The sequence below is a fragment of the Schistocerca serialis genome, chromosome 9 (genome assembly GCF_023864345.2).
Source record: "Schistocerca serialis cubense isolate TAMUIC-IGC-003099 chromosome 9, iqSchSeri2.2, whole genome shotgun sequence".
Lineage (NCBI taxonomy): Eukaryota > Metazoa > Arthropoda > Insecta > Orthoptera > Acrididae > Schistocerca > Schistocerca serialis.
The window spans coordinates 187591031-187615808 of NC_064646.1; the positions used below are offsets into that span (position 1 = coordinate 187591031).

General features: G+C 44.1%; 1 protein-coding gene across 1 annotated transcript in view; it reads left to right on the forward strand.

The window, feature by feature from the left end:
• LOC126419117 (uncharacterized) overlaps positions 1-24778 on the forward strand; it is a 524657-nt gene that overhangs the window by 11696 nt on the left and 488183 nt on the right. The window contains exons 2-3 of the mRNA XM_050086215.1: positions 1746-4245; positions 7535-7646. Coding sequence (XP_049942172.1) covers positions 1762-4245; positions 7535-7646 — 2596 coding nt within the window. The 5' untranslated portion in view covers positions 1746-1761. The remainder of the gene's footprint in view (positions 1-1745; positions 4246-7534; positions 7647-24778) is intronic.

Genomic DNA, 24778 nt, shown 5'->3' on the forward strand with positions numbered 1-24778 from the left:
CGTAGATAATCAATAACAGTGTGAGTAGTTGCGTCCACAATGCTGAGAGTTGTACAGATTTATGGATTTCGTCGCCCTTTATAATGCTTCAAAAACTGCCCAATTCCCAAATGTATTTGACATGGGTCTAAAAGATACCAGTACTAAAACATATTCAGCACACTCCAAGTCGGAGGCTAGAATGATATACCCTCCTTATAACATACTTTGTTTAAAATGGAAAGAGTATTTAATAATAATTATGTATGTTGTGCTTGGAATCCTTCTGAATGAAATGTGTATTAGGTTGCAAAATAAAATTAAGTTGACATGTCATCTGATTAACAAGGATTTAGGTCGAAACAGAGGTTCTTACATATGGGATTTCCCTGTGTATTTGCTCTTCTTTGGTTTTTAATGAGGTCAGTGACTAGATATTCCAGAGATTTCATTTGACTTGTGTGGAATCAAGTCCAGTTTCAGACCTGGTAGTGATTGATTGTTGTCGTCATACCTCTCATTGTCAGTTTGAAGACTGCTTTGATTTAGCTGTTCTTGCTCTTCTATTCTATGCAAGCCTCGTCGTCTCTAAATAACCTCTGCAACCTACATCCATTTGAACCTACTTACCGTATTCAAACCTTGGTCTCTACTGTAATTTTTACCCCACGCACTTCCTTCCATTATCACATTGACAATTCCTCCATGTCCTATCAACTGAAACTTCTGTTAGTCAAGTTGCACCTAAAATCTATTTTCTTCCTAATTAGATTTTGTACTTCATATGTAGTAATTCAATCTACCCATCTAATCTCCAGCGTTGTTCTGGTAACACCACATTCCAAAAACTTCTGATGTGAATTGTTAATCTTCCACATTTCACTCCTGCATATGGCTCAAGACAAAAGCCTTCAGAAAGTACTTGTATTATCTACATTTAGTTTCCGTATTAACAAATGCTCCGTTTTCCGAAATGATTTTCTTGCGCTTGCCAGTCTGCATTTTATATCTTCCCTACTTCGTTCTTCATCAATTATTTTCCTGTCCAAATAACAAAACTCATATACTGCTTTCAGCGTTTCGTTCCCTAATCTAATTCCCTATGAATCGAATGATTTAATTGTACTGCATTCAGTTTCCCTTGTTTTGTTGATGTTTATCTGATAACTTCTTTCCAAGACAGTATCCATTCCGCTGAATTACTCTTCAAAGTCCTTAGACATCTCTGACAGAATTACAATGTTATCAGCAACCCGCAAAGTTCCTATGTCTTCTCTGTGAACTTAAATTCTCTTTCCAGATTTATCCTTTGTTTCCTTCAATGCCTTCTTAATGCTTAGAAGATAACTGCGAATTGGTACCCAGTTGTCAGAGATAGTGTTTTCCTTTTGACGTTCAGCTGTAGCTCAGTGAAGGCATGAGGATACCGCTTCTAATAGGGCCAAACCAAGTAAAGAACTGAGGTGCTCTAACCACCATTCAGGTCGAGGATAGCTTTATTTAATGCTCAGTGGTCGTTGGTTCATGTGCTTACAAAGGTTCTTTGTTTTGTTGACTTGCCAACAAATGTGTCAACTCGAAACTGGAGATAATATAGAGTAAAAACCCGTCTGTAATGAGCGTCGGTGGAAGTCCAGCACATTATCGAGCCTACGTGATTTAATTTTAAGATTTGGCAGACCATTTCTTTCAGAAGGATTTACATAATAAAGCTGACACCACCAATGAAATTCCACCTTGTTATATTTGTATCTTTTTCTTTGCAGGTCGGCGTATTGAATAATGGCAGCCCACCAAGGAGCATTTGAAGATATCACCAGCATGTCTGCCTCCGTCTCAGACATGGACGAGACAGTGTTGTTTCCTCTTACGCCAGGCGCCGAGAACCACAAACAGCGTTTCCAGCCGTCAGTGACGTCAACACAGGTTGACCCCGGGGGGGACGGTGACGGCGGAAGTGATTTAGACATAACGCTAACCCAAGCTGCCAGTAGGCTGATGGACAGCGCTTCGAAAATCGTGGGTTTGACACGCAGTAGGGAGTTACGGACGAGTACTCCTAAGAGAAAGAGGGGTCCTGAGGGAGATGGAAACAGTGGCGGAGGAGTGTCGTCAAGTTCCGACGATCGCCCCGACTGGCAGGAGAGCACTACCGTTAGAGCAAAGCGTTATCGCAAACGAGAAATGAGAAATCAGAGAAGAAAACTATTGAAAGACATGACGCAGCTACTGAAAGTTATGGTAAAGGAAGAAGAGGAGTTGTCCTCCAGCTCAGATGAGCACCCTGACTGGATCGAAAGCCCCTTTGAAAGGCGCCGGCAGCCTTTCAAAATAGGAAAACAACAGTCGAAAGATAAGAAACCAGTTCAACCTGCTGTGGCTGCGAAATTTAAGACTGCTGAAAACGCCAAGAGAACATCTGTACACAAGAATGTACCAGAGTTTGACAATTATTTAGGCGATAATTTATTTCTTGACGCAACTCCCGGCACCATACCGCGCAAGGACGCTTACACTGCCGAGGACAAGGGAGAAACCGCACAAAAAGCTAATAGTCCAAAGACAGCTCACGAAACAACATTCAGCGAGGAGGAAGCTATTCAGCAAATGCTCGACGCTGCTACACTAGAGGATGACGTTTCGTGTTCAGCGACATGTACCTACCAAACCCAGCGGTCAAGGACACCCGTAAACAGTCTTTCGTCTGAGAAAGTGAAATCTGTCGCGATAGTGGACGAGACCTTATCGAGTGGGGATGACATCGCACAGGACTTGATGAATGTTGCCAGAATACATGAGGCAGTAGACAGTGAAATTTCCAGTTCGCGGAAAGATGTAAGTCAGAATCCTAACGATGCTACCACTGATGCAGAATTAGCCTCACATCATCTCAGACACGATGTTACTTTAAGCGAGGAAGAAGCAATATACGAGCTGCTCAATCACACTGTGGTGGAAGAAGACCAGGAGGAAGATTTGGAAGAGGAACTGGTTAAAAGAACGGTACAATCAATACAATCCCCAGTGAAAGCAGAATCATCTAGCAGGGACAGCACTGCAACAGAATTTCAGCAGCCTGGGACTACAGGAGGATTTGCTAAAACGTGCGAGAACTTGCGGAAAGAGGACTTACAGACAGTTGACGTGTCTTCCCCATCTTTGTTAACAAATTGGGGTCGAGAGGCAGCTGCAAGTGGGATGCAATTTCTCCACAGTCATGATCACCATCTGGACATGAATAATGCCGAGGATCGTAATAAGGACAGTGGAATTATGAAAGTAGAGCAAAGAAGCCACAAGGAGGAGAAAGAGGCTAAAATGCCGAAATCACTTCGAGAAAATGCGCCCTCGCCGTCCTTTGTAGAGTGCTGTGAAGAAGAGGCAGTAACTCGCGAGGAACAACTAGTTGATAATAATAAAAATGCTGAACAATGCACCGACGAAACAGTGTACATGGCACCTACTAGCACCAATTCCGAGTTAAAAAATGACGATGTGGATACAAATTCCAAATCGGTAAACAATACTGCTGTGTCGTCCTCCAGTTCCTCTTCTTATGAAGAGTTACGTGCCTATATGGCTAGAATAAGGCGAAACCAGTCTGTGCAACCCTGTCTTGAAAAAATCTCCCCGCACCATACTGCGTCATCGCTTGGCATCGTCAATCACATGGAGTATAGCGATAAGCAGGCAGACCCTGCGGGACGTGCTGAAGTGCAAGAATGTAATATGTCGCCTCAAAAGGATGTGGCCCAGGATTCCGGGGAGAAAGATTCATTGAGGGTTCAGGTGGCAGTTTCAGAAGACAAACACTTTGCAAGTGCATACCTCGATGCCAAGAAGAAACGGAAGAAAGCGGATAGTCCATCATTCCACCGCCAGAAGAAAACAAATAAGGACGAGAAACGTCGTACTTCCCAGACGACGTTATCTCAGTGGTTCAAGGACCAGAAGGATGCTGGTAGTAGCAAACAGCCAGCGAAGACAGAACAGCACTCGAAGCCTGTCGAAGTGGTTCAGCTGTCATCACCTGAAGACGAATCAGTTCGTCTTGGCCCATGGAGTACTAGGGAAGATTCACCGGAGCCTGTCCACTTTGATGTTTCTTTGGTCAAGAAGGTACTCCAATACGACGACAAGCCTTATGAACGAAAGGAAACTGTACCAGAAGCGCGGGTGGAGACGCAGTTATCTTTCTGGTTCGGTGGCGTCAACGTCTTCTTCCCCTGCAAGCCATACAAACCGCAGAGGGCGATTATGTCGACAGTGAGTAAAAATCAGCATACCACCCTTCTACAGTTTGGTACGTTTTAAGTTTCTCATAGTTTTTTATTTATAATGTCCATGTTTTATTATTTCTAGACTTATTTGGATGCGAAATAGCCCCTCTAGTACCGCACAAAATACTTAAAACATCAGTTGACCTCCCTTTGTGCCCATAATTCTTTCACTCTTCTGCAACGAGTTTGTTTTGTTTGGACCAAGAGCAGCGTTGTTCTTGGTTCTCTTTTGGTCATGTTGCCATTGTTGAAGTTTGGATCCAAATACTTCCCTTTTGTGGATGTTTTATTTCATGATTCCTACTAATTATATATAAATTTTAATTTCCTCGATCCTTTTCATGTTTTCTTGAAGTTCAGCAATTTGTCTTTTAAGTGCCTGGTTTTATTTAGTGTATCTGTATGACCCGAAAGCTGTAATCTGCGTTTTCTAATGTCTGTAATGTGTGTGTGCCGTGCGAACTACTGGTTGCTTACTAGTCTAAAGTAATCGCCCTCTCAATTTGCTTCCGGAATTTTCCTTACAATTTTTGTCACTGTTTTTCAATCTATCAATGTCGATTTCCTTTTAAAATGTAGTGCGTCTCGAACCTAGAGATATTATGGTTCAGTGACAGATTTGTAAAGGTTTGTTTCAGATTTTGGAGATGCACTACGTCTTGTAGATATTTTGGGTTTGCGTACGCTTTTTATTCCGACCTTTATTAGATTTCTCTTCAGTTCTGTTTTCCCGATTTAGGCTATCACAGTACTTGCATTGGAGTCTTTTGTTTTTATCAGATTTTGCTACCTTATATATTTATGCTTCTTTGGCTCAAGTATACTCTGTTTTCTAATGAATCTTGCAGGTCTTGGCTCGTGGTCCAGAAAGCGATTAACCACTCTAACGTGCAGAAAACGTTGGTTTGCAGACAAACCAAACTTTTCTGCAATTTTGTAAAGAGATCACTCTGTTTCTCGACCACGAGCCAAGACCGCAACATTTTTTGTTATTAATTGTAACGAATGCTTCCACACGGGGAATATTCTCAAATAGTTGTCATTTACAGTGAATAGTTAATTATTTCGATTGACAACTATGCAAAATGTGCAATTAAACCTCTAGTATCTCTCGATGCATGTGCACAGTGGGAAATGCCACATGGTCTTCGCCTAGAACCGAGCAGCTTGCATCGGACTCTTTCGTCATGCGTAAGCCCGATCCTTTCGGTTGGTTCGCTCCATAATTATGTCACTGTTTACAGTACTTTGTAGGAGAACTGATATGGACTCAAGGAGAAAGTGCTTGCTCCTTCGTTAACTAAATCATTTTCGTGGTCATTCCATCCACGCTCACCCTCATCACGTAACTACCAAGTCTCAAACTTTGCAGCCTGCTTTCTTTCCTCTAACCTTTTCATGGTCGTTACTGTCGTTTTCGCAGTGACACCGACCTTCCATCGATCAAACCCTTCCATTCTTCACCTGTCGTCTCGTCCACTGTCTACGTCTTCACTCATACTCCACAAGCCATTTTACAGTGAATGGCGAAGGATATTTGGTAATCATGTTAACAGTTTTCTGTCCTGCTTCGTTCGTGTATTGAGCTAAGGGAATAATGACTGTTCCTTTGCCCCTGTACGCGATCTGCTGTAACCGTATTCTCGCGATCGATACGTGAGATAAACGATGGTGGCAGCACTAAGGACAACGTCAGTAAATTTGGACCAACTCCAGTGAAGCAATATCATGTTTTGAATTTGTCAGAACACACACGGTTTTTGTAAAGTCAAGCCACAGCCCTATCAAAAATGAGACAATTACGTAGTCAAAGACTCCTCCGAATATAGGTTCTGTAAATTGGCCCATCTTCGGGAGAACAGTGTCATCTTCCTCTTTATTCAGCACTGGACGATTAATTTCATTTATTGCTGTATTCTGAAGTACTACGAGTCTTTCTAAAGAGCATAATTCCACTTGAAACTTCGTGAAAGATTAAAACTGTCCCAGACCGATACTCGAACTCGGGACTTCTGCGTTTCGCGGGCAGGTGCTCCACCAGCTGAACTACCCAAGCACGACTCCGACGTTACAGCTTTAGGCTACTTCTGCTGTTACATCGTTTCCTACCTTCAAACATTTCGTATCAGCGCAAACTTCCGCCGCAGACTGGAAAAATTCAGTCTGGAAACATCACCCCGGCAGTGACGAGGCCATGTCGCTGCAATATCTTTTCTTTCACAGTACTAGTTCCGCAAGTCTGGCGAGAGAGCTTCTATAAAATTTCAAGGTATGGGACGAGCTACTGGCGGAAGTAAAGCTGCGAGGACTGGACGTGAGCAATGGGTAGCTCAGTTGGAGGATAGTTGCCCGGGAAAGGCAAAGGTCCCGCGTTCGAGTCTCGGTTCGGCTCACCGTTTTAATATGCCACTAAGTTTTATGTCGGCGCACACTCCGCTGCAGAGTGAAAAATTCATTTTGAGTTCCCCATCGTCTTGTACGTTTGTGTCTTTCGTCGTAGGAAATTTTCGAATACCGCAAGTATGCTGAGAGTTTTTAGCAGCCTGTGTGCAGGGTGTATCATAATTAACGGCGTAAACGCATACAGTTGAAAGTACACAACGATAGAAGCAAAAGAAAAAAAGAAATTACAACTCCATCTTGGGCCCAGGAGCGTGGGACAGCGGCTAGTCGATGAAATGTAATAATACTGTACCAACAGAAGTTATTTTGATATTGTTTTATTAGCCAACCAATTTCGACCCGCACTTCATGAGCATTTGCTCATGAAGCGTGTGTATCTACGGAACCAGATATGAATACTGAAGCCTTGTCTTACACATGCACGTGTGCTACTTGGTGTCACTCATGCAACAGGCGTGAAGATGACGTGATTGGAACATCGAAACTGGTCGCCTAATAAAACAATGTAAAAAATAATGGCTGTTGGCACAGGATTATTAATTAGAAGCAAAAAAGTCTAGTCAACATGAACTCTGAAATTAATGCCTCAAGAGCTATATGAGCACTTACTTCTTCATCTCCGCTACTGTGAAATACACCTCTTCTAGTGAACAAGGCTTCATAGATCTTAAGGTATCCATTTTAGAGCCAATGTTTATAAAACTTTTTTTTACGCCTAGTATCGTGTACTTTCAGTTCTGTGCGTTCACTCCATTAATTATTGTACAATGCATAGTTTGTGGTGATTTTTTGCATGAAGGCAGGTACAGGTTGAATTACAGCTAGGTTGATAGACGCTTGTTCGCTCCTTGCAGATAAACCTCTGTTGACAGGTGGCGCAGAGCTGTAGGCTGGGCCAGTTTGCGCTGCTGGAGAGCCCCACTGGTACCGGGAAGACGCTGGCGTTGCTCTGTGCGGCCCTCGCCTGGCAGAAAGCTGAGAAAGGTAGGGCCAAGTTACAAGTGTACGGTTTATTTCGTGATCTGTTTTTGCAGGTGCCATTATAATCCGCAGGCACAGTGTTTGATTGGCCACCGTCGGCGAGAGACAGTGTCCAATTCTGATAAAACCCAACGGTTTCGATGACTGCCTCCATCATCCTCACCAGGGGCTAACCCTGTCGTGAAATCGTCCGGATATCGTATATTATTCCTTAGAAGCACAACAAGACTTTGCCCGTCTTACCTCTAGCATGGCTTTGTAATGACTGAAAATGCCGGGTCCTTATTGCTGTAAAAGATTGTGTTTATTTAGGGTTGTTGTCTGTAATCTATTGCCGGCCGGGGTGGCCGAGCGGTTCTAGGCGCTACAGTCTGGAACCGCGCGACCGCTACGGTCGCAGGTTCGAATCCTGCCTCGGTCATGGGTGTGTGTGATGTCCTTAGGTTAGTTAGGTTTAACTAGTTCTAAGTTCGAGGGGGACTCATGACCTCCAGAAGGTGTGTCCCATAGTGCTCAGAGCCATTTGAACCATTTGTAATCTATTACATCCTGAATTGTCTGATGAGAGTGGACAGGTCTTTTATATGAAGCACCGGAGTATTGATGAATGAGTTAGTTGGTGGGTCGAAGTGGAAGCCTTCTCAAAGAGCTTTTCTGATTTCATATTAATGTAGGTATAGATAGATGGTTCGCTTAAGAGGTCTCAAATGTGCGTGTTTGGCGTGTATCTATCGGCGTCGGCTATGACACGGAGGATCTGTTCTGCAGTGATTGTAACTTGTTCAGATTTGTTTCTGCCGCCATGGACCACACCTCTGATTGGTACATTTCTATAGATCCGTAGATTAGTCCCTACCGGTAGCCCCTCCCCCCCCCCCCCCCCCCCAGGTTTGTGAAGCTGGTACAGCTTATAGGATATAGCGCAACCCCTACTTCTTGCTGTATTAATTTGTCTTACAAACGTTACGCCTCTATCAACCTGCAGGCCGAGATAGGTCACCGAGGTGCTCCATTCTATTACTTTGCTAGTCACAGAGATCTGGTGGTTTGAAGGCGTTATCTTGCTTGTGAACATTATTGCGACGCTTTTGTCAGACTTAATCGTTACTTTCCAGATCTCGCACCACTGGGTCATAGCATCTAGATTTTCCTGTAGTTTCTGTGCAATGAATTTGAGGTTTCTACTACTTCTATAGACCACCATGCTAATTTAGCCACCTCGTTGGTATATAGTGTGCATAGTATGGGGCCCAGAACCGAGCTATGCGGGATCCCGGCCACAGTGTTCCTGGTAGTGCTAACATGCTTGCCGCACCTGAAAGTGTGTTGCCTCCCTGCTAGGAACGAGTCAGTCATGTAGATCATGAGTTCATGCTCCGATAAACCAAAACATTAATGACCACCTGCTTAATAGCTTGTTTTTCCGTCACTGGAACCCAACCGATTCTGCATATGAGGGATCCGACAGTTTGTCGGTAGGTTTGTGGAGATAAGTGGCATTAAGTGTCTACGCATAGGTCATGTAACTCGCGTAAATAACGGGCCGCTGGTTTGCGTACGCGGTGATCGCGCCCCATAACGACCCAGATGGGTTCCATAGGATGTACATCGGGCGAATTTGGTCGCCGAGACATCATGCTCCTCAAACCACTGCAGCACGGTTCTCGCTGCGAGACACGGACAACTATACTGTTGAAAGATGACATCGCCGTCAGGGAAGAAGGGATGCAGGTGGTTCGCCAGCGTGTCTTCGATTATTACCATAGGTCCCATGCAAGCGCAAGAGAATGTCTCCCGTAGCATAATACTACTCCCACGAGCCTCCGTCCATGGAGCGCTGCACGTTGCGAGCCGCTGTTCATTTGTTTGACGGCATTTGTGGAGACGACCATCGACCTAGCTTAGCAAGAATGTGATTCTCCCGAAGAGCCGACACGTTTCCTTTGATTGACGATCGAATTCCGATGTTCCCGTGCCCACTGCAGTCGTAATTGTCGATGTCGTTGGGTCAACGTGTGAACACGTAGGGGTGGTCCGCCGCGGAGCTCCATTTTCAACAATGTACGATGAACAGTGTGCACCGAAACTTTTGTGCTTGCATCAGAATTGTGCACTTTTGGCAAGATGCCACATATCACCATCTATCCTACTTCACAGAGCAGACTAGCCTCCGAAACCTACGTTCTGTGACGAGTCGTGGACGTCCAACCATTTAGCGCCTAGTGGTAGTTTCACCGTCTTTCCACCTCTTTCCGTAGATGCTCACGACAATAGCACATAAAAATTCGACCAGCTCTGCGTAATAATAATCAGCCCTTTGTCAAAGCCCTTATCTCAACGGATTTCTCATTTTCAGCCCATACCTTCGCTATGGTGATCCCCCGCCCGTGTCTGCTCCGCGTACTTGCCACGTGTCCGCAATGCCACCAGGCGGCATCAACGCCACGGTTAGCAGTGGTCATAATGTTTTGACATATCAGTGGTGATGAAGTAGAGTTACACCTTGTCGGAAATAGCACCGTACGTGTGGTGGAACATGTGTGCAGGGCAATAATTAGGATACACAGCTCGGGAACATCTTTCTCGACATCGAGAAAGCCTTTGACAAGGTCTGGCATGATGATTCAATTAGTGTCAAAGTATCTTCTACAAGGTCTTTCGTAAAATGGGTGCCCATATCGAGGCTGACCATGACTTCGCGTGGGTATATCTCCATCTGCTTCATGATATCTACAAGGGGCGTTCTAAAAGTCCATGCAAAAAGAAAAACTACTTATGTGTTTGGAGTAAACCTTTTTTTATTTTTCGACATAGTCTCCTTTTAGACTTATACACTTCATCCAACGATGTTCTAATTTGTTGATCCCTTCCAAATAATAGGAATTGTCCAAATCTGCAAAATAGCTATTAGTTGCTGCAATCACCTCCTCGTTTGAATAAAATCTTTGTCCCGCCGGCCATTTCTTCAAATTGGGGAACAAATAGCAGTCCGAGGGAGCCAAGTCTGGAGAACAGAGGGGATGTTAAACGAGTTGGAATTCTGTTTCCACTAATTTTGCGACCACAACTGCTGAGGTGTGTGCTGGTGCATTGCAGTGATGGAAAAGGACTTTTTTGCTGTTCAATCGCCGGTGGTTTTCTTGCAGCTCGGTTTTCAAATGGTCCAATAACGATGGATAATATTCACCTATAATAGTTTTACCCTTTTCCAGGTAGTCGGTAAGAATTATCCCTTTAGAATTCCAAAAGACAGTCGCCATAACCTTTCTGGTCGAAGGAATGGTCTTCGCCTTTTTTGGTACAGACTCTCTCTTGGTAACCCGTTGTTTAGATTGTTGTTTGGTCTCAGGAGTGTATTAATGTATCCATGTTTCATCTACAGTGACGAAACGACGCTTAAAGTCCTGCGGATTCTTCCTGAACAGCTGCAAACCATCCTTGCAACACTTCACACGATTCCGTTTTTGGTCAAGTGTGAGCAATCGCAGAACCCATCTTGCGGATAGCTTTCTTATGTCCAAATCTTTATGCAAAATATTATGTACCCCTGCAGTCGAGATGCCCACAGCACTAGCAATCTCACGCACCTTAATACTTCTGTCGTCCATCACCATATCGTGGATTTTATCAATGATTTCTGGAGTCGTATCCTCCACAGGGCGTCTAGAACGTTCAGCATCACTTGTGCCCATATGGCCACTCCGAAAATTTTGAAACCACTTATAAACTGTTCTAATCGAAGGTGCAGAGTCACCGTAATGTTTATCAAGCTTCTCTTTAGTCTCCTGAGGCGTTTTGCCTTTCGTAAAGTAATGTTTAATCACCACACAAAATTCTTTTTCGTCCATTTTTTGACAATCACTCGACTCCCTTGATTCACACGAATGCCAAACACAAAGAAATCGACCAGTATGGCTGAAACTTGTTGTGGGCTCTTTCCAAAGATCCTACTAACTAAACATGACCTCGATACGCGCCGTTCGTGCTATCTCTCGGACTTTGCACGGACTTTTCAAACGCCACTCGTACAAACATTTGACAGTTCTTGGTATGAGGAATAGGGCGATCGACTGAAGGTGCCAGTGATCTAGTTAACTACTTTGCCAGCCTGTTTGTAGGCAAGCCGATAAGAGTAAGAAATGTTGGAACTGTCGGCCGATCACGAGGACCGGTATCACATTTTGCTGTATGCTATGAAGAGCAACGGCGGTAAACGAAATACGTACTTACGAGATTCTGCTTTATTGGAATAATAAGCTGGCGGAATTGGGTAATATTTTATTGCAGTGCCGCTTAGAGACTACACACTAATGTGGATTGCGTGACTTTCTGACTAGCATCATGTGCTAAATGCTAAATAACGTGGTACCCAGCGTGATGCGATAAGATAAGTCGCACAGTCATCACGGCAGTACTTGAACAGCAAATATCTCGGACGATAAGCACTTTTTCTATAAATGTTGCGTAGTTGTCGAATATATGTGGTTGAAACCCGTTGGTTGTGTTTCTGAGGCAGTGTCTAAACAAGTTGTCAAACGTTGAAGATGTAACTGTGTCACAGCTACAAACCTAACTGTTATTAGAACTTAACTGTTATTAGTATGTAATATTTTGTGTATTCTGCCCATTTAGTTGTTTTCCAATGACCTGGTTTTGAAGACGTCCCTCTGCGCGCCCCCCCCCCCCCCCTCCCTGCCCTCATTTCCAGTATTGAGTGTTCAGATGTGTGATACAAACATTTATGATGCGTCAGAAGCTGGCTTAGTAATAATTGCAACATTTAATTACAAACAGAACGCCCAGCAATTGATAATTAGCGAAATTCCTGATCTGTGGAATATCAGGAAATAGTAATAATAATAATTATTATTATTATCGTCCTTTTTGCTAGTCTTATACCGTTTGTACACGGGTTTCTGCATGTTAATCTTCATTTGGCAGTGTTGATAGTATGGGTTGCCAGATGTGGTCACTGTAGCCACCTCTTCTAATCAACATCACATTAAAATACCAAACATCTGAAGAGACAATCTTTAGATTACGAAATATCCAAGTATTGACTGCTTCTCTACACAGTGCGGTTATATGTTATACTGATCTCTAGTTGAGTTAGTTACTTTTGAACACTCATGTTGACAGAATTCGAAATAGCCACTGCCATCGTACAAGGCGAATTTACTTGCTGGCACTCATCGATTTTCTTCAGACTTGCTGGATGTGAAGGTCAGTGCCAGGACATACATTTCCTAAGGCAGTATGACGTGATTATAGAAAAAAAAAACTGGAAGAAAATCGCCAAGATTTCCGACCGCTCTTACCTAGAAAACATTCCCATCATACTAGCGGTAGCCGAGTGCATAACATAAAATTTTAGTAAGCGTAAATTCATTGGTTTCAATCTCGTTGGTAGCCATTTTTTAGTTATGGAAATTCCACATTTATTAACAAATGGAAATGTTAACCAACAAATATTGAATCAAATTTTATTAAATAGAAATAACATTTATATTTTTGTTACTAGTTGCATGAAATAAAGTAAGATGTTATACATACGCAAAATGTGTTGTTGTGCGATGAAGTTACATACATGAGCAATATTGTTGAATATCTAGAAACAAGCAAGTGATTTTTTTTGTACAAGGTGATACTTGTAGAGAGGCAAAGAGCCTCCAGACACTGTTAACAGTGTTATTTACTCACACAAATAACGCAGTTAGCAGTTTCGGACAGACGGGGTCATCTTCAGATGGCTGTCGATGTTTAGATTAGATGTATTGTAGTTTACTTTCGCAATAGACTGCCGTCACACCTTTCTCTGCTGTAAGGCACCACTACCCCAAAAATCTTTCGCCACAGGAAAAACGACAACTACCGTAAAGAACAACAAACATAATGCAAACGTGAATAGTTTTCTTCTTTGCAGCAATCAACTTGCATTGTGCACACAGCTACGGTCTCAACACGTGAGTTTTCGACAAAACAGCATTTTATTTCGTATTTAATGTTTTGCCTTTTTGTATTAAATTTTAATACGCGATGTTTTGGGTATAAGTGAAGATAGTGTTATTGATAAGTGAGGACAGTGAACTGAGCAACATTACATCAGTATTTACTTCATTTGCTGACGAATAATTATAGCTATTATGAGTAGTATGTTTTTAGCTTGGTTAGTACCTCCAAGTACGCATGGCACTCGCAATCCGTTAATTTTTATTTTCACCTGGGCAGTAGGTCATGCATTGAAATGTGGACACATGAATGCAATATGAAAAATCTACACTGACAAGTATAGTCAGCTTTGCTGTGTGGTTGCGACTGTCCACAAATCATCAGGCAGTAAATTATGTAATGTGTTTGTGGGGAGACTGTTAGACGCAGAGAAAAAACAACACACTGAAGTGGGTGCGTGTTATGGTACCAATGCTCTCAGTACCTGTACCTGTGCCCGTGCCCGCATCTCGTGGTCGTGCGGTAGCGTTCTCGCTTCCCACGCCCGGGTTCCCGGGTTCGATTCCCGGCGGGGTCAGGGATTTTCTCTGCCTCGTGATGGCTGGGTGTTGTGTGATGTCCTTAGGTTAGTTAGGTTTAAGTAGTTCTAAGTTCTAGGGGACTGATGACCATAGATGTTAAGTCCCATAATGCTCAGAGCCATTTTTGAACCTGTACCTGTAATAACTGGAATCGAGCGAGACCGCAGCGCACGGGCCACCGGGCTGACGGCCTCAGTGGAAACGCCGGTACAACGCAGAGCGCACGGTGAAGTACTAAGACCAGAGAGCAAAACCAAATTGGGTTCCAAGGCGTAGCAACTATCTGCGAATAGAACAACGACGAATAGAATAATGATCAAGAGCGCTGTCGGAATACGTCTGCGGTCTGAGCTCCTGCGCTGCCGGCTTTATACATTGAAGAGCCAAATAAGCTGGTACACCTGCCTAATATTTTGTAGGGTCCCCGTGAGCACGCAGAAGTGCCGAAACACGACGTGGCATGGACTCGACAAATGTCTGAAGTAGTGCCGGAGGGAATTGACACCATGACTCTTGCAAGGCTATCCACAAATCCATAAGAGAACGATGGGGTGGAGATCTCTTCTGAACAGCAAGTTGCAAGGCATCCCAGAATGCCCAATAATATTCATGTCTGCGGAGTTTGGTGGCCAGCGGAAGTGTTTAAATTCAGAAGTGTGTTCTTGGAACCACACTGTAGCAATTCTGGACGTGCGGGGTGTCGCATGGTCCTGCTGGAATTTCCAAAGTTCATCGGAGTGCACAATCGACATGAATGGATGCAGGTGATCACACAGGATGCTTACATATGTGTCACCTGTCAGAGTTGTATCTAGACGTATCAGGGGTCCCATATCACTCCAACTGCAAACGCCCCACACCATTACAGAGCCTCCACCAATTAGAATAGTCCCCTACAGACATGCAAGGTCCATGGATTCATGAGGTTGTCTCCATACCCGTACACGTCCATTCGCTCGATACAATTTGAAACGAGACTCGTCCGAGTAGGCAACATGTTCCCAGTCATCAACAGTCCAATGTCGGTGTTGACGGGCCCAGGCGAGGCGTGAAGCTTTGTGTCGTGCAGTCTTTAAAGGTACACGAATGGGCCTTCGGCTCCGAAAGCCCATATCGATGATGTTTCGTTGAATGATTCGCACGCTCACACTTGTTGATGGCCCAACATTGACATATGCAGCAATTGGCGAAAGGGTTGCACTTTTTTGTCACGTTGAACGATTCTCTTCAGTTGTCGTCGGTCCCGTTCTTGCTGGTTCTTTTGTCGGCCGCAGGAAATCGGAGATTTGATGTTTTACCGGATTCCTGATACTCACGCTACATTTTGAAATGGTCGTACGGGAAAATCCCCACTTCATCGCTACCTCGGAGATGCTGTGTCCCATCGCTCATACGCCGACTATAACACTACCTTAGAACTCACGTAAATATTGATAACCTGCCACTGTAGCAGCAGTAACCGATCTAACAACTGCGCCAGACACTTGTCTTATATAGACATTGCCGACCGTAGCGCCATATTATGCCTGTTTACATATATCTTTATCTGAATACGGATGTCAATAACAGTCCTTTGGCGCTTCAGCGTAGGTCATCCGTGCGCGCCGATAGGTCGGCGCAGCGGACGTGGCCTGCGCATAGGGCTGTGGCGGCGACAGCAGCTCTAGCAGATCATATAGGAGTCGCCTGGCGGATGTCTTCTACCTCCATACCTTTCGGTGGGGTGTCAAAATTGTCGGACCAGAATACGAGACTACTCCTAACACCCTGTATATTGTGGATACTCGGATTTTTAGAAAGCTGGCAATCAGACATAGATAGATGTTTTTTTATATAAAGCACTCCGTCTTCAGGCCACGAGTGGCCTACTGGGACCATCTGACCGCCGTGTCATCCTCAGTGGAGGATGCGGATAGGAGGGGCGTGGGGTCAGCATACCGCTCTCCCGGTCGTTATGTGGTATTCGTGACCGAAGCCGTTACTATTCGCTCGAGTAGCTCCTCAATTGGCATCACGAGGCTGAGTGCACCCTGAAAAATGGCAACAGCGCATGGCGGCCTGGATGGTCACCCATCCAAGTGCCGACGACGCCCGACCCTTTTGAATAAAATAATTAAGATTCAGTCTTTTCCAACATTTCTATTTATGTAATTTCAATAAACGTACAAAAAAGTTGCTTCGAATCAAATTCGAGCTAAGGAGGTTACGATTAGTAGACTTGTTTCGTTAAGCTCTCAGCCGCTTGCAACTTCGTTATTAAACTAGAATTGTTCACACTGCCTTGGGAGTTTGGCTTGTGGTCACTGATCTTCGTATCCTGTAGCCTAAGTAAGAAGAAAATCGAAGAGGGCGAGTCCTTCCGTAGAAGCCAGCGACGCTACCAGTAAACAACGGAGCCAGGTATCAAAACTTGTTTAAAGACGGAAGGAGATACGGGCAGGTTGTCTTGGCTCTAAGTACTATAGGACTTAACATCTGAGGTCATCAGTCCCCTAGACTTAGAACTACTTAAACCTAATTAACCTAAGAACATCACACACATCCATGCCCGAGGCAGGATTCGAACCCGCGAACGTAGCAGCCACGTGGTTCCCGACTGAAGCGCCTAGAACCGCTCGACCACAGTGGCCGGCGCAGGTTGCCTGTCGCAAGACGTTCGCTCTTAAAACACTGTGTGTTTATACCAGCCACCGCGTTCATGACTGTTTCACGTAAAACACGCGCGTGTCGAAAAACAGTGCCGTACGCTGTCATCTTTGAGGGCCGCGATAAATTCCCTAGAGCTAATAATTTTTGGTGTGGAATTTCAGCTAGTTTCATTTCCGCATTGTGGGGGGTTTTAGCGGCATTGTGACGGCGCCTTCCGCGTCGCCCGGCGCCGTCTCGTGATCTCATTTGGTCGAGCCGTTTCCGCTGTCCCCCCGGCTGATGACGATCTGCCGCTGGTGCGGACGTCACCGAGACGGATGCCCCACCCGCCCCGGGGTGCAATTTCGGCCGCGGGCCGGGCAATTTGCGGTGACAGCTTGTCAGATAACTGCCGCAATACGCCGCCCGTCCGGAATGCGTGCCGCGCCGCCGCTGTGGAATGCACCCTACGCCCCACACCAGCAAAGCGCGACGCTTCCCCGTTGCACCCAAGCGACGCCTCCCGAGCTTCTCTCTCGACGACTTTCGTAAGAGATATGTCGCGTTACGCTAGCCTACATGCAAAGGGGTAAGCACCACGGACGAAAAGCTATTCACCCCAAGGACACACAGTGGTAATGCCGTTAAGTGATAATGATCTCATTGCGGCAAGCCAGAGTCCACAAATTTCATTACGTATTTCATATTAGTCTGAAGCCACTCATTGATGATTAGCTGCTGTAGAGCTACTGTAGAGACGTTTCACACATTGTGACAAATAGTCCAATGACATAAAGACTAGAATTTAAAGGGCCAGTCGAGGTGCGTTAGTCTTCGTCAAACTAGAAACTTACTTTTTCTGACCAGAAGTATCCGGACACCTCTGGCCTCTAGATGTCACGAGAGGCGGACCCGCCAGTATAAAAGGAAGTTGGGGGGGGGGGGGGGGGGTATAGCGTTGTCAGTAGAGAAGTAATAACAGCAACATCGTTAGCTCAGGAGATCTTAGTGTCTTCAAACGTGGATTAACCACTGGATGTCACCTGAGGAACAAATCCATCAGGGACATTTAAGCCCATCTAAGGTTCCCCAAGTCGACTGTTGATAATCTGATTTTGAAGTGGAAATGTTAAGGAACAACCACAGCAAAAGCAAGATCCGGCAGACCTCATTTATTGACAGACAGGGACCCTGAGTCACTGCGCAGGGTCATCACAAGAAATTGCGTTAAATCATCAGAAGGAATCACTAGTGAGTGCTGAAGTGTTACCAGCAGCATAGCCAGCACAATGACGATATTGTGTAGGGATTTAAAATGAATGGGGTACATTGGTCGAGCAACTCCTCATGAGGCACACTTTTCTGTAGTGAGTGCTAATCGATAATTGAGATAATGTAAAGAGGAACACCACTGAACAGTAGATGACATGGAAATATGTGGGGATCGTTTACTGCAGAGTCCTGTGTTCAACGATGGGTGGTGAGTGGTGTGCTCCAAAACACTTGTCTGCACCAGCATTGTAGTCTGTTGAAATATCTCCCACACGTCAGTGCGTATCCTGCTTTGTAGAGTTAGCAAGTCTCCAACCTACACATTCTGTGATGTTGTGTAGATATCCAACACCTCCCCACCTAATTGTGGTTTCACTATCCTTCAGACACTTTCCGTAGGTGCTCATGATAGCAGCATGTGAACAGTCAACCAGATTAGTATTCTGAGATACTCATTTCCAGGTATTGGGCCATAATAATCAGCCCTTTGTCAAAGTCTCTTATGTCAGTAGATTTTCCCATTTGCTGAATTTATCATTGCTAGCTCGTGGTCTTGCGGTAGCGTTTTCGCTTCCCGCACACAGGGTCCCGGGTTCGATTCCCGACAGGGTCAGCGATTTTTCCCTGCCTCGAGATGACTGGGTGTTGTGTCGTCTTCATCATCATCATCATCATCCCCATTACGGTCGGAGGAAGGCAATGGCAAACCACCTCCGCTAGGACCTTGCCTAGTCAGCGGTGCGGGTCTCCCGCATTGTCCCCTACGCTCCTCGGAGTATGGGACATCACCATCATCATCATCATCATCATCATCATCATCATCATTGCTACAATGATTCCCCTGCCACAAGTGGGCATACAACTTCGTGGTAGGTGTAGTCATCATGTTTTGACTCATCAGTGTATTCTTTCTCCGTATCATCCCAAAAATTCATTTAAAAATGTACAGACATAGCATTATCATCATAATAGTAGGAACGCAACATTATCCAAAACTTGAGAAAATTTATTTATTGCAGCAGTTGAAGCACATGATCCACATGAGCCACATGAAAGCAATTTTAGTTTTTGCAAACATGTTTGTCTGAGGTTACAAAGGAGATATTCTGCAAAACGCTACCTTTCTCAGATACCTGTGTACAGGTAGGTAGTTAATGCAAATAGCCTTAATAGGGTGAGAGTGTTGTATTTCAAAAGCTCCAGAAGCTTTTCAATACTTTAATAGAATTTATTTGAAAATATTGAAGTGCCATTAGTGTCGGTTTTGTGATGAGTTGTTAAGTTCTTACTACATTCGCCTATATTAAATATCATTGTGATTACTCACTGATTTGTGTTCTCAGGTAATAAACATGTGTGTTATTATACTATATGTCTCAAGAATTAGAACCAACAAGACCAATAACTATAAAAAACATGTTGAAGAATGGATATAATGTTTAGAAAATCACATACAAATAAAAAATGCATAAATGTATAATTTAGTAAAATGCACGTTGTTGCAACCAATACCAGTGGTGTGTGGTATGTACAAAATGAAACATTTTGAAGGTACTCACAAAATACGTGAAAAATTTGACTGAAAGTAGTGAACCCCACACAATAAGTGATGTATGTATATAGAACTGACAAAAAACTTCTCTGTGAATAATCTATAGGTTGACAAAGAGGTCCTATATGAGAACCAAGCTTTAAGGGATGAATCAATAACGTCTGTAAAAAAGGAGAACATCTGACTGCAATTGAGTTACTTGAAGTGATGAAGTACTGTATACCCTGTTGAAATCCAATACAATAGTTTGGATTTGGCAAATGTCAGAATAATGTTATTTGCCATCAGATGTTGTGTCAACAGTGAAATACAGACGAGTGATGTTACGGTATGAGGGTATTTTTCGTGGTTAGGGCATTGTCCCCTTATTGTGCTGAAGAGAACACTAATAGCGGAAGGATGTGAACACGTTTTGCAGTGTTGTGTACTGCGTATAATAGAGGCACAGTTCACAGATGATTGTGTTTGCGTGACATTGCATCCTGTCGTAAAGCAGCACCTGTGATAGTAACATTCTAGAAATGGACTGGCCTTTGGAACGATTTAGAACGTGGACTTCGCTCCAGCCCCCAGTGTCCAACATCACTATCTTCCCTGGTTTCGGCTCTTGAGGAGGATGGGCTGGCATTCTTCCACAGACATTCAGACACCTCACTGAAAGTGTCCCCAGCAGAGTTCAAGCCGTCACAAAGGCAAAGAGTGGACACACCCTATATTGGTGCCCACTAATTGGTGTGCTGACACTTTTTATCAGATAGCGTGTGCTTGCAGCCCTGTGAAAACAGTTGTTATTATCTGCAAAGATATGCAGTATACTCCTCATGAAGACGTAGAAGAAAAGGCAACAATTGGTCATCCAGAACGGTGAAATAAAAACATCACGCATCATGTCAGTGGTAACCTCAATAAGTAGAACCAAGACATGGTTCCAAAACACCTCCAAAACATCACTGTCCTGAACTGTGCTCTCAACACACTTTTCGTTATATGAAAAGAAGCAAAATTACTGTACGGCGCAGCATACTTCACGCCACCAGTCAGCAACTGTCGTGTTTCTGTATTGTTTGCCCCATTGATGATGTAGCTTATTATGTGCCACTGTGAGAAATGGCTTTTTGCGCGGTACACGAGTCCAAATGTGCATTTGCCTGCTACGGTCGCAGGTTCGAATCCTGCCTCGGGCATGGATGTTTGTGATGTCCTTAGGTTAGTTAGGTTTAACTAGTTCTAAGTTCTAGGGGTCTAATGACCTCAGCAGTTGAGTCCCATAGTGCTCAGAGCCATTTGAACCATTTGCATTTGCCTGAAGTTTCCCTCGCAATGTTCGCTCGGAAACTGTTTGAGATGGTCCTGCGTTCTTTGACAGCAGTAAGTCCTGTCGGTTGTTAAAATGATTGTGGTGGTGGTGGTGGTGGTGGTGGTGGTGGTTAGTGTTTAACGTCCCGTCGACAACGAGGGCATTAGAGACGGAGCGCAAGCTCGGGTTAGGGAAGGATTGGGAAGGAAATCGGCCGTGCCTTTTGAAAGGAACCATCTCGGCATTCGCCTGAAACGATTTAGGGAAATCACGGAAAACCTAAATCAGGATGGCCGGAGACGGGATTGAACCGTCGTCCTCCCGAATGCGAGCCCAGTGTGCTAACCACTGCGCCACCTCGCTCGGTTAAAATGATTGTCATGGGCAATGCGTGTCATTCGTCGCCGAGCCCTGTCAGTTAGAAACTTGTTTACGACCAATGTTCTTACGCCTTGTTGTGTGGCTGCGATTGGTATGCCAATCTTTGTACCCTCACTGGATACCCCACTTTGACGCACCAAAATACCTGGCAGCCTCATTCACGGTATGGTCAGGGCCACATCAGCAGATGGTATGATGCCCTTTCTGCCATTGTCTCACGCCTCCACGTTTTACGGCACTGATTCCATACAGTCGACCACTACATACCCACCAACTCACTGCCTTGACCAGTGGACGGTCACATGATTGCCCGGTAACAGTTCTACACCACCTTTAGCGCTACAAAGCGGCCAATATGTGTTTTAAAGGAGTGACTAATATTTTGACCGGTGAACTTCCAACTACCGCCACTGCGTTAAAGATAGAAAATTAGGGTTTAACCACCCGTCAAAGACGATGTCGTTAGAGGCGGAGCACAAGTTCGGATTGGGGTCAATGATGGGGAAGGAAATCGACCGTGTCTTTTTGACTGAAAACATCATCGTATTTGCCATAAGCTATTAGGGAAACGACATAAAACCTAAATCAGGGCCAGGCGGGGGTTTGAATCTCAATGCCGCCGAACGCAGGTACATCGTCGTAACCCGTACGCCTCCTTGCTCAGTCAGACAATGGACTCGTTACTGGGAGGGAGCAGAATAAAATTCTCATTCAAGCGAACTGACTCGGTTCTAGCGAGATGGCACTGTAATAATGCACTGGACTTCCATTCAGGATTAAGATTTTTTGCATGTTTCCCTGAACAGGTTAAGGCACGTGCTTGGATGAATCCTCTGTAAAAGACTCGTGCGATTTCCTTTTCCAACCTTCCATAATCCGATGTTGTACTTCGTCTCTAACGATCATGTTGTCGACGGGACATTAAATCCTAGTGCTCCTTTTGTAATTTACGTTTTATTCCTGAATTTTTTCTACCGAGTCCATGATGGCATGGCCTTGTTCGATTTCATCCCACGGTCTGACCGCATTCTGACGCAGTAGTTAGCACACTGGACTCGATTTCGGGAGGACTGTAGTTCAGATCCCCGTACGGCCATCCAATTTGTTTTTGTGCTGTTTCCTTACACATATTGAGTCAAATTCCGGCAGGGTTCGTTTGAAAAGGACAGGGCTGGATGTTTAACCAACCATTGTGCTACCCGAGCTTCTGCTCCTTCTCCAGTGATTGCATCGTCGACGAGACATTAAACCCTATACTTCGTACCTTCCTAATGCGTTCTTCGTCGTCTGCAGAGTCCAAAGAGTACTAGTCTTACGAACGAGTGATCGAGCGATCTGACGTTACCAGTACCATCCCTGGAATGAAACCGCTAATCAAGCAGGCTCTTCTGAGCCATTTTGCGTGTAGGCAATTTAGATGCACGCACACGTAGTTAGCTAATATCTTGTTAGGAATAGAACTTGGTTTGTGCATGCCTTTCTTCAGCTCTTAATTATGTCCAAATATTAAATAAAACTTCACGGATGACGAAGTCGTGTGCTTTTTTTTGATCTATAAAAGATGTTCTCTCTCTTAGTAAGTATTTGGACTGAATCTTCGTTGTGGTGTTGCTCGACTTTTTCGCAAACCTTGTTATTCTCTAGTATATGCTCAACTAGTTGTAATAAGTGTTTTGCCAAATATTGAAAGGTTTTTTTGTACAGTTCTCAAGAAATTATATGCTACAATAATTATTGACATATTTTTTTTTTTTTACAGCGGATGAATCAAGGTTAATGTCCAGTCTTGATGTACTTCGTCTTTCTCCATTATGCTTACTGTGCTCATATCTGAAATATGCGTTGACCAGCGGAAAAAATGCTCCTGCCGGAGCACAAAAAATGTGAATATTTTTCTCTTTAAAAGACTGTGATAGAAAAGTAGGAAACCAGCTGCCTCAATCATCTTTTCGCCTTCCTCACACATGCGAACATATTCACATTCTTTTAACACAGAACATCGTAAATCCTTTTATACCCAGTTTCTCTTCACACTCGGCATTTCCCTCTCACTGCCACAGGCTATAGATGTGTATCCGCCTATCCGCGACTACCTCCTTTTCCTCTCATTGATATACAGCATATCCTACTGTCACTCTCTCCACAACACCGTGACAGCTCAGAAATTCCGGGGAATTTTTTCCTCTATAACCACGTGTTCAAAATTTCCGTCTAAAATACGCCTTCCCCTCTACCATACGTGTTCAAAGATCGCCGGTCTGGGAGGATTGAGACGTCCCCACCCCTACCCCCAAGCCTGCGTATGTTCTCCGCTCATCTGTATTTTTCATTTCCACTGCCTCCTCTCTCTTTTGCTCCCACTGCTTCTGTCTCCATTTATCTCTTCTTGTCTTTTACTGCCATTGATCATCAATATCTCCTCTCTTTTTGGATACCATTTCTATTGTCTTCATCCATCCATCTTTCATTCTCTTCCACTGCCACTTTATCTCTCCCACTATCGCTGCCTCCTCTCTCTTCCTCTCCCACTGGCACTGTGTCATCTCCCTTCCACCGTCACTGTCTTTCTGCTACTCTCTTGTAGCACAAAAACTGCGGATATGTTTGGTGAGGAAGGTGCAATAAGAACTAAGGAAGATAGGTCCCCATTTCTCTTCCAGAGTCTTTTAAAGAGGAACATTTCCCCTTTTTTTGTGCTCACACAGGAGAATTTTTCCGACAGTTCCCTTCTTGTTCCTTGTACAGTATGGTGTGCTCCTTATGTAAGACGAATTGTATAGATCAGTAAAGTTTTAACAGTTTATTTATATTCTTCGTCACCTTTCTATATTTCGGCACGTATAAAAAGCGAATAAGCACATGTAACATACTGTTAACAAAAAATCGTTTGCTTTACATTTTTTCTGGATACTTTGCTCATCGATCGTAATTGATCGAAAATGGCCAGCTTATGATTTGTATTGTAAAAGAGTAAATATTCTATTAGGAGTACTTTACTGAAATTGCAGTCTTTCCAGTTTTACATAGCTTTTGCAAGTCATTTTAGCTCTTTTCAGCCATATTGAGACCCTTTTTAGCCAATTTTTTGTCACTGCATTAACACTTTGGGCATATTTGTATAGGTGTGAACTGCCCATTTTACAGAGATAGAGCGTAAAAGTTTTATTGGTGAAAAAATTCGGACTAGAAACCTTGTGTGATGACCTCAGAATCCTTGCGATGATGCTAGAATTCTTGTCATGTGTTCTCTACGTCACTTAAAGCTACCTTTATGCCTGAGACCAGATATTACGTGTATATTTTACGGGCATAAGTATGGTAACTTTGAACCTCTTGATTTCGGTTGCGGGTACTGATATAGAAAAAAAAAAAAAAAAAAATCGAAGTTCACGGAGAATTTAATCTTAAGAACGTGGTTAAGATTTCGACCTTCTGCTGTGAATGGAATCACAGAAGTGGCCATCACCACCATTGG